This window comes from Lontra canadensis, unplaced genomic scaffold, assembly GCF_010015895.1.
Source record: "Lontra canadensis isolate GAN:19392208 unplaced genomic scaffold, GSC_riverotter_1.0 scaffold42, whole genome shotgun sequence".
NCBI classification, from domain to species: domain Eukaryota; kingdom Metazoa; phylum Chordata; class Mammalia; order Carnivora; family Mustelidae; genus Lontra; species Lontra canadensis.
In genome coordinates, this window is record NW_022631036.1 from 2267826 (window position 1) to 2278606 (window position 10781).

Here is a 10781-nt window from a genome sequence, read left to right on the forward strand (position 1 = left end):
TTTAAATCTGGAGGTGTCTTCGGGTTTAAGATGAGTTTCTTATAGGCAACATATAGATGGGTTTTGTTTTTTTTATCCATTCTGATACCCTGTGTCTTTTGATTGGGGCATTTAGCCCATTAACATTCAGGGTAACTATTGAGAGATATGAATTTAGTGCCATTGTATTGTCTGTAAGGTGACTGTTATTGTATATTGTCTCTGTTCCTTTCTGATCTACTCACTTTAGGGTCTCTCTTTGCTTAGAGGACCCCTTTCAATATTTCCTGTAGAGCTGGTTTGGTGTTTGCAAATTCTTTCAGTTTTTGTTTGTCCTGGAAGCTTTTAATCTCTCCTTCTATTTTCAATGATAGCCTAGCTGGATATAGTATTCTTGGCTGCATGTTTTTCTCGTTTAGTGCTCTGAATATATCATGCCAGTTCTTTCTGGCCTGCCAGGTCTCTGTGGATAAGTCTGCTGCCAATCTAATATTTTTACCATTGTATGTTACAGGCTTCTTTTCCCGGGCTGCTTTCAGGATTTTCTCTTTGTCACTAAGACTTGTAATTTTTACTATTAGGTGACGGGGTGTGGACCTATTCTTATTGATTTTGAGGGGGGTTCTCTGAACCTCCTGGATTTTGATGCTTGTTCCCTTTGCCATATTGGGGAAATTCTCTCCAATAATTCTCTCCAATATACCTTCTGCTCCCCTCTCTGTTTCCTCTTCTTCTGGAATCCCAATTATTCTAATGTTGTTTCGTCTTATGGTGTCACTTATCTCTCGAATTCTCCCCTCGTGGTCCAGTAGCTGTTTGTCCCTCTTTTGCTCAGCTTCTTTATTCTCTGTCATTTGGTCTTCTATATCGCTAATTCTTTCTTCTGCCTCATTTATCCTAGCAGTGAGAGCCTCCATTTTTGATTGCACCTCATTAATAGCTTTTTTTATTTCAACTTGGTTAGATTTTAGTTCTTTTATTTCTCCAGAAAGGGCTTTTATCTCTCCAGAGAGGGTTTCTCTATTATCTTCCATGCCTTTTTCGAGCCCGGCTAGAACCTTGAGAATCATCATTCTGGACTCTAGATCTGACATATTATCAATGTCTGTATTGATTAGGTCCCTAGCCTTTGGTACTGCCTCTTGTTCTTTTTTTTGTGGTGAATTTTTCCACCTTGTCATTTTGTCCAGATAAGAGTATATGAAGGAGCAAGTAAAATACTAAAAGGGTGGCAACAACCCCAGGAAAATATGCTTTAACCAAATCAGAAGAGATCCCAAATCGTGAGGGGGAAGAAAGGAGGTAAAAAGAGGTTCAGAAAGAAAAAAAAGAAAAAGAAAGAAAGAAAAGAAACAATTAAAAAAAGAAAACGAATAAAGAAAAAATATAAAAAAGAAAAAAATATATATTAGATAAACTAGTTAAAAAACGTTAAAAAAGAAAAGGGTAAAAGTTTAAAAAAATAGCAGAAGAAGAGAAAAAAAATTGAAAAAGAAAAAAAAATTAAATTAACTGCAAGGCTAAAGAATCATGGGGAGAAAGCCAGGAGTTCCGTGCTTTGCTTTCTCCTCCTCTGGAATTCCGCTGCTCTCCTTGGTATTGAAACTGCACTCCTTGGTAGGTGAACTTGGTCCTGGCTGGATTTCTTGTTGTTCTTCTAGGGGAGGGGCCCTTTGTAGTGCTTCTCAAGTGTCTTTGCCCGAGGCGGAATTGCACCGCCCTTATCAGGGGCCAGGCTGAGTAATCCGCTCCGGTTTGCTTTCGGGAGCTTTTGTTCCCTGAGCGCTTTCCGTAGAGTTCCGGAGGACGGGAATGAAGATGGCGGCCTCCCTGTCTCTGGCCCGCAGGAGCCGAAAGCCCAGGGCTCCACTCTTCAGTACGCCCTCAGAGAACAGCGCCCAATTACTCCCGTCACCCTGGCCTCCGGCCGCGCTCCGAGCTCACTGAGCCTGCGACCGGTTCAAGGTAACCCCGAGCTTAGAGCTCACTCCTCGGCTCCATCTCTGTAGCCGGCTTCCCCGTTCTAATACCTGTGAGCTCTGCGACACTCAGACACCCCCGATCCTTCTGTGACCCTGCGGGACCTGAGGCCACGCTAACCCCGCGTGGGCTTCACCCCGGTTAAGCCTCTGGAGCGATGTCTCTCAGCGGAACAGACTTTTAAAAGTCCTGATTTTGTGCTCCGTTGCTCTGCCGCTTGCCGGGAGCCGGCCCCTCCCCCCCGCTGTCTATCTTCCCATCGCTTTGGATTCACTTCTCCGCCAGTCCTACCTTTCAGAAAGTGGTTGATTTTCTGTTTCTAGAATTGCTGTTCTTCTTCTCTTCGATCTCCCATTGGATTTGTAGGTGTTTGCAATCTTTAGATAAGCTATCTAGCTCATCTCTTGCTACCTGAAGTAGTCTCAGCCTGCTACTTCTCCGCCATCTTGACTCCTCTCTTCTCTCTGTTTTCTAATGTGCCAGACACACTCTTGCTGTAAATCTTTTATATTTGCTGTTCCTTGTGCCTAGAATGCTATTCCCTTGGGGATCCTTTTGACCTACTCCCTCACTACATTCATCTGTTTGCTCAGACATCACCTTATCAGGAAGACTTTTCTGACCCTTCAGTCTATGTAAAATAGCGCTTAGCTCCATCATTCTCTGTTCCCAAACCCTGTTTAATTAACTTTTCTCCCTAGCACTTATAGTACTTCACATGTATGTTCATTTGTTTTACTTTCTGACGCCCACCCAGAAGCAAGTGCTTTGTCTGTTTTTGTTTGTTTTTTCCACTAATACATCCCCAGTGCCTGACAGGATCAGCACCCAGTAAAGGTGACCTGCCTACCTCACTTCATAGTGCTAGTATTACTTTCATACCAAAACCAAAGGCAGTCCAAAATAACTGCAGACCAGTGTCTGTCATAAACAGATGCAAAAAACTCTCCACAAGATACTAGAAAACTAGATCTTAAGGACATTTTGAAGAGGATATTCAGGGGCTTGCAAAGGCTTTAGTAGTAGGAGGTACATTCTCTGTATGTGTGTTGGTCTAATTTAACTTGAGGACTTTGGCTTTCCTTTTCTTGAGTAGATGTTACAGTAGTGGTTTCTAAATTTACTGTGTTTAGTGTTGTTTTTTGCTTCATGCATAAAGCAAAGACAATAGAGAATGAGATTCTTCTGTAATAAATGTAAATGACCAGCAATTAGATGACAGATGACAGAGAGAAATGAGTAAGAAGATTAAGGAAAATAGATGTATTTATGAAAAAGATTGCCTGATATGGAATTAACTGTCAGGATGAGACAGAAATTATATATATGCACGTTCCTTGCCCTCTTTCCTTCCTGCCATCCAAAGGGGTGAAGGAAGGGACTGTAAAAGAGATATATATCTATATCGATATCGATATCTATATCGATATTGATATCAATATAGATATCTATAATATATATAAAATATATATATATTTTTTTTAATCAAACCATTAAGTATATCAGTAGCCAAGAGTTAAATCTGTCTTGACAGGTTTGTTCTCCAAAACAAAGAATGGAGATGCATACTCTTGAAGTGGAATGGTTATGCCAATATAAATAGCTGTTGTTACAAACGGTTTATAAACCAGGTACTTCTAACTCAGAAAATACTTATCCAAACAGAATTATTTAAAACAGTGTTTCTGAAACTTGCCTGATCTTAGGAATCCCCTGAAGATTCTGATTCAGAAAGCATAAAGTGAGCCTAACAAAAGTGTCATTAATACAAATAGAAAGTTCAAAGAGAAAATTGGTTCTTAAGGAAAGATATTGGTGCTACAAGACATCTGGTTGGAAATAACAGGTACTTAGTCAAAACTGCAAATATGGGGTTCTGTATTTCTCAGCTAGTCTCATCCTTATATTGTGTAAGCATGAAGAATGAAACTTCTCTTTTTTGAGGAAATAAACTCAAAACCCATTGATACGTGAACAACAGAGCTGGAACCTGTAAGCCTGAGGCTTCTGAACCTAGTGGATTTTAAGCTTTTTCTCAAAAGAAAACAGTAGTCTGTCATCCCCCAACCAGAAGAATAAAGCGATCCCAAATTTAGATCATTTTGAAGAAGCTGATGAAACTCATCAAAGAATAGTTACATCTGTAATGAATAACTGTATTTAGCTTCTCTGCCTTTCAGGATAGACTACAAAAATATTATCTTTATATAAGTCTGTTTCATGGTACAGTTTCAATTCAAAGATGAGTCTACCCACTTTGGATTAAAGCTTAAGACAATGGTGAAACAGATATATAAAGAATATATTCAAAACTGGAGTTTATTCACAAAGTAAAGTATATCGAAGAAGGCGCAGTCCCCAGACATCTGAGTTATTAAAGAGCTGTTCTTGTGAACTCTAGCTTCCAGCTACCGCTGTAGAAAACTGTTGCTCAGTTTCACCAGGACCCCACCTTTTCTGGCAGAAACCTCATGTAGCTTCTGCTAGAACCACAGTTGTGGGGTGGGTCTCCAGCTAAATTTACCCAGAAAGTAGTGGTTTGTTATTAGTATTAATTCAGCCATATTATTGGCTTTTAAAGGTCAGTTTAAGCATTTAGATACCATTTGAAGTTAACATTATTTGTGAAGTTACTCCTGTGAGAAAGTCTGATTTGGAACAGACTAAATCCCAGACTTAACTGGAGCATTTTTCAGCACAGCTCTGATAGGACTTCTCTGTACATTTAAAAGGGAGAGTAGGCTAAAATCCAAAGAATAGCATAAATTAACAAAGTTAGGTAATTCTTTTTTTTTTTTTTTAAGATTTTATTTATTTATTTGGTAGAGATTACAAGTAGTCAGAGAGGCAGGCAGAGAGAGAGAGAGGGGAAGCAGGCTCCCCGCTAAGCAGAGAGCCTGATGCGGTGCTCGATCCCAGGACCCTGAGATCATGACCTGAGCTGAAGGCAGAGGCCTCAACCCACTGAGCCACCCAGGCGCCCCTAAGTTAGGTAATTCTTTACTCTTCTTTTCCTTTGTAATTCAGGGCTTCCTGGTCAAGTGAAGGATAGGCTAGAATCTAGCCCCCTTGTTGGAGATTAACTGGATAAATCAGTTTTAATGCCATAATGGAAAAGGCTCAGGTAGAGGATTAAGATAAGGAGAAACAGTATTCTGGTATCCAGGACTCGACAAAGAAAGCCTCTACACCTAGGTGGGCAAGCCTTCTACTCTAACTTGCAGGAGCTACTCCCTCCTTGTGCATAAACTGATAATGGGACACATAGATCATCATCTTTTGGGGTTATCTCCATTGAGCTCCTTCTGCTGGCAGACAGTTAAGAAATGTTTTTTTTTTACAAGTGAAATTTTGCCTTTTACAACAACATGAATGTATCTAGAGAGTATAATACTAAGCAAAATAAGTCAGAGAAAGATACCATATGATTTCACTCACATGTGGAATTTAAGAAACAAAACAAATGAACGAAGAAACAGAAAACCATACTCTTTAAACTACAGATGATAAACTGGTGGCTACCAGAGCGGGGAAGGTGAGGGGATGGGTGAAATAGGTGAAGGTGGATTGAGGACACTTAATAATGAGCACTGGGTAATGAATAGAATTGTTGAATCACTGTTGTATTCCTAAAACTAATATAGACAGTTAACATATGTTAACTAACTGGAGTTAAAATAAAAACGGGGGGCTCCTGGGTGGCTCAGTTGGTTAAGCAACTGCCCTCTGCTCAGGTCATGATCCTGGAGTCTGGGATCAAGTCCCACATGAGGCTCTCTTATCGCCAGAGAGTGTTTCTCCCACTGTCCTCTCTCCTCTCATGCTCTCTCTCAAATAAATAAATAAAATCTTTTTTAAAAAAACAAACTAAACACCCCCCCCCAAAAAGACTACTATACAAAATGAAGTTTGATGGTGACAATACCTTTTTAGATGGTATTCCTATAATAACCATGAAATTCCCATAACTATCAAATATTTCATTTCAATATAACTTTTCCTAGTTAAACAACTTTCAGACAGGTTTGTAATAAACAAAGTGGAAAATACAAACAAAAAGAAGCAAAATTACTGTTAATTTTACCACCCAGACATAAACATTATATAAGTTTTCTGAGACATTTTTTCTGTATACATATGTACTTATATATAAAACATCCCTTTTTTACTCAATATGTCATGAACATATTTTCATATAAAAATGTTTTAACTGGGGGCACCTGGGTGGCTCAGCGGTTTAAGCCTTTGCCTTCGGCTCAGGTCATGATCCCGGGGTCCTGGGATCGAGCCCCGCATCGGCCTCTCTGCTCAGCGGGGAGCCTGTTTCCCTTCCTCTCTCTCTGCCTGCTTGTGATCTCTCTCTGTCAAATAAATAAATAAAAATCTTTTAAAAAAATGTTTTAACTGTATTGTACGTGTAAGTGTACTATAAGTTATTTATTTATATTTTAAAGATTTTATTTATTTATTTGAGAAAGAGAGCATGAGTGGTGGGGAGAGGCAGAGGGAGAGGGAGAAACCGACTCCCTTCTGAGCAGGGAGCCCGATGTAGGGCTCCTTCTGAGGACCCTGAGATAGATGATCTGTGCCAAAGGCAGGTGCTTTATTGACTGAGCCACCCAGGTGCCCCCCATCTTTTTTTTTTTTTAAGATTGTATTTATTTATTTGAGAGAGAGTGCAAGTGCTGGGGAGAGGCAGAGGGACCATACATTATTTAATCATTCATTATTAAGTCACATTGTATACAACATTTATCTCTGTGCAGTCTCCTTCAGAAAAAAAAAAATTTTGTTTTTAAGATTTTATTTATTTGACAGAGAGACAGTGAGAGAGGGAACACAAGCAGGGAGAGAGGAAGAAAGAAGAGCAGACTCCCCGCAGAGCAGAGAGCCCAACGCAGGGCTTGATCCCATGAGCCCAAGGCCGAGGCTTAATGACTGAGTGACACAGGCGCTCCTAGGAAAAAAAAAAAATTAAATGACATTTTGAGTCAAAAGTTTTTATTTTTAAGGCTCCTGTGTTTTAGAAAGAATGTATCAGTTTATATTCTCACCGAGATACTAAGAGTATCTAATTCCTCATCTCTAACATTTATTGGAAAGTTTTCCTTCGATTTTCCCATGACTCAAAATATAACGTGGTGTCTAAGTTTTATCATTTTGTTTTCCAGGAGATGATTTTTCTTTGATTCAACAAGAAATATTTATGGTTAAAGAATGCAAACACTGCAACATTGTTGCCTACTTTGGGAGCTATCTCAGGTAAAGAAAAAAAATCTGTTCTCCTTGTATTTATATTTCTTTACTACCGCTCTCCCTTCTTTTCATGTAACTGCTGTTACATAAAAATTTTTAAAGTTATATTAAGTTTTCTCGGGTTTTCTTACTGTCTCCCCAGCTGTATTAATGACACCTCATTTAGCAGTTATATCTTATCTGGCAATAAATATTACAAATGATTACAAATAAGTGTTTTAGCTTATAAAAGTGATTATATTCCAAACCATTTAAGATGGTAAGTTACTATGCTTTTCTGTATCTGGAAGACTCCGCCAGGGCAATTTCCTGTAGACCCTGTAATCCATTCTAAACCTTGGTGTACTGAAGAGGGAAAGCCTTCAGAGTATTCAGTGATTAAGAATTAACTAGCTAACATAATTTTCTTTCTCTTTCATATTAGTCGAGAAAAACTATGGATTTGTATGGAGTACTGTGGTGGTGGATCACTTCAAGATATTTACCATGGTACTGTCAATTTGACTTTACATTTTACAACTGACTTTGACTTTAATATTGTTGTTTTGATGATTTTTATGGTTAACCACAGATATTGATAGATATACTGTTTTACATTCTTCCATTCTGCTCCTATAGTATTATTGTGTAAAAGAAATCTAAACTTTATTTTTGTTGGTAATCCAATTAAATTTGCTGAAATCTGAATTGAGAAATATCTAAGAGTTCTTGTACAATCCAAATTTTACTTTTTAGATACAGTCTCTAGGAAATCTTATGTAGCCTCTAGGAAAGTATGTTATATATGATTGAAACTGCCTCAACTTCCTTGTAAATAAGAATTGAAATACAAAGGTTAACTCTCATGTAAAAGAAATTGTGTATCTATTTTAAAAATCATTTAACCTAACTAAGAAAGCAGTATAATTGTTGCTGTATTTTTGTGTTAAAAATATATAATTTTTGGGACGCCTGGGTGGCTTAGTTGGTTGGACGACTGCTTTCGGCTCAGGTCATGATCCTGGAGTCCCGGGATCGAGTCCCGCATCGGGCTCCCGGCTCCACGGGAGTCTGCTTCTCTCTCTGACCTTCTCCTCGCTCATGCTCTCTCTCTCTCAAATAAATAAAATCTTTAAAAAAAAAAAAAAAATATATATATATATATATATAATTTTTAAACATTTGAAGTATTTTTTATTGAGCATTCTGTTAGGTGGTTAGGTCATTTTCTGAGTTGAATTAGATTTTACTATTTAGAAATAGTCTTCATCTTGGCTGTACAATTTAGCTTCCAATTTGTTTTGTTGTTGACAATTTCCTGGTTTTCTAGAGTTTATGGGACTAAACAGAGGTCCTTATAAAAGTTTTTCTTTTCTTTATTTAACTGAATATGGAATAGTAAAACTCCCATTGCAGCTTTGCTTTGCATCATTTATTAAGAATTATGTGAAATACTTTCAAACATTTCTGTGCGGAAATCTTTATATTGACAGCCTTATCAAATTTCAGTCATCAAGTTTATAAATACAACCATAGTAAATGTAAAAATAAGTACTAATCAAGTTCAAATAATATTTGTAGCTTGCAAGATCAGATTTTTAAAATAACCGATAGAGGGGCAGCTGGGTGGCTCAGTCGTTAAGCGTCTGCCTTCGGCTCAGGTCATGATCCCATTGTCCTGGGATCAAGCTCCACGTTAGGCTCCCTACTCGGCAGGAAGCCTGCTTCTTTCTCTCCCACTTCCCCTGCTTGTGTTCCCTCTCTTGCTTTGTCTCTCTGTCAAATAAATAAAAAAAAAATTTTAAAATAACCGATAGAGCAATTGTTAAATAAACTATGTTGCACCTATAATATGGAATACTATGCAGTGTTTAAAAAGACGAAGTAGCTCCATTTATAGTGACCTGGATATATCTCTCCAAGGCCTCTTTTTAAATGGAAAAAGTGGATCAAGAAAAAATATGTATAGCATAATCAGTCACACTTTGACTTTTAAAAATATAATTTTTTTATGTTAACTTTTTTTTTTAGATTGTATGTATTTATTTGACACAGAGAGAGAAAGAGAAAGAGAGAGCAGAAATAGGCCGAGCAGCAAGCAGAGAGAGAAGGAGAAGCAGGCTCTCTGCTGAACAGGGAGCCCGATGCAGGGCTCGATCCCAGGACCCTGGGATCATGATCTGAGCCGAAGGCAGCCACTTGACCAATTGAGCCACCCAGGCACCCTAAAAATATAATTTTTTATATTCACATTACATATGATTCAATGCACAGCAAAATGAAAGGATATGTACCACATTGATAAGTCATTACTTCTAGGGGAGGATAAGATGAGACTCATAAGTAGAATTTTGAATTATAATAAAATTGTACTGATGTATTATTTAATTATAAATTAATAAGTATAATAATAATCTAATTTTGTCACATAACCCATGACAGAAAAATAGTTGTGACTGATATCTAAACTCTGGACACTGCTTCCTTTTATTTAAATAATATTACACCACATAAATATTAAAAATATATAAAATATTACAAAGAGTTTTTAAAACAAGACTGAGCAGCACCTGGCTCAGTCGGTTAAGTGTCTGCCTTCAGCTCAAGTCATGATCCCTGAGTCCTGGGATCGAGGCCCAAGCTGGGCTCCCTGCTCAGGAGAGAGTCTGCTTCTCCCTCTCTTTCCGCTCCTTTCCCCTGCTTACTGCTTGCGCTTGCACACACACTCTCTCTCTCAAATAAATAAATAAAATCTTTAAAAAATAAGAGTAAATCCCATTTTAAAAAAAAAGTTTTTTTAAAGAGTTTTATTTTTTGGGCACTTGGGTGGCTCAATGGGTTAAGCCTCTGCTTTCCAGGTCATGATCTCAGGGTCCTGGGATCAAGTTCCGCATCAGGCTCTCTGCTCCACAGGGAGCCTGCTTCCTCCTATCTCTGTCTCTGCCTGCCTCTCTGCCTACTTGTGATCTCTGTCTCTCAAATAAATAAATTAAATCTTTTACAAATAAATAAATAAAATCTTTTTTTTAAACATTTTTTTTTTAAGATTTTATTTATTTATTTGACAGAGAGAGATTACAAGTAAGCAGAGAGGCAGGCAGAGAGAGAGGAAGGGAAGCAGGCTCCCTGCTGAGCAGAGAACCCGATGCGGGACTCGATCCCAGGACCCTGAGATCATGACCTGAGCCGAAGGCAGCGGCTTAACCCACTGAGCCACCCAGGTGCCCCTAAATAAAATCTTTTAAAAAAAAGTTTTATTTTCTTAAATACTAGTCATTTTCTTATGTATCCTATCATACTAGAATTAGTCTCTTTTATCCTATTGTTGATTTTAAAGAATTATTGGCAAAAACTCTATGCCATTCAATTTAAAATTCCTTTCTATGATTTTGTGAAGAATTATGATTATTTATATGAAAAGTTTTCATACAATTATAATTTTTATTCACACTTTTACAGATAGAACTCAAGAATATGGATAAATAAAACTATATAGCTTACATTTTTTAAATTAATTAAAACAATTGTTTTAAGACATCAATCTTATTTATTAAATTTCTACTTTCCATTTTTAAACCTGATATTTG

The 10781-nt window shown here is 37.7% G+C and overlaps 1 protein-coding gene across 6 annotated transcripts in view; it reads left to right on the forward strand.

Moving 5' to 3' along the window:
• The window catches only part of MAP4K5 (mitogen-activated protein kinase kinase kinase kinase 5), a 112632-nt gene that overhangs the window by 41980 nt on the left and 59871 nt on the right, over window positions 1-10781 (forward strand). For all 6 annotated transcript variants that reach the window (XM_032871150.1, XM_032871154.1, XM_032871153.1 and 3 more), the window contains exons 4-5: window positions 7131-7221; window positions 7640-7704. In XM_032871150.1, coding sequence (XP_032727041.1) covers window positions 7131-7221; window positions 7640-7704 — 156 coding nt within the window. The remainder of the gene's footprint in view (window positions 1-7130; window positions 7222-7639; window positions 7705-10781) is intronic.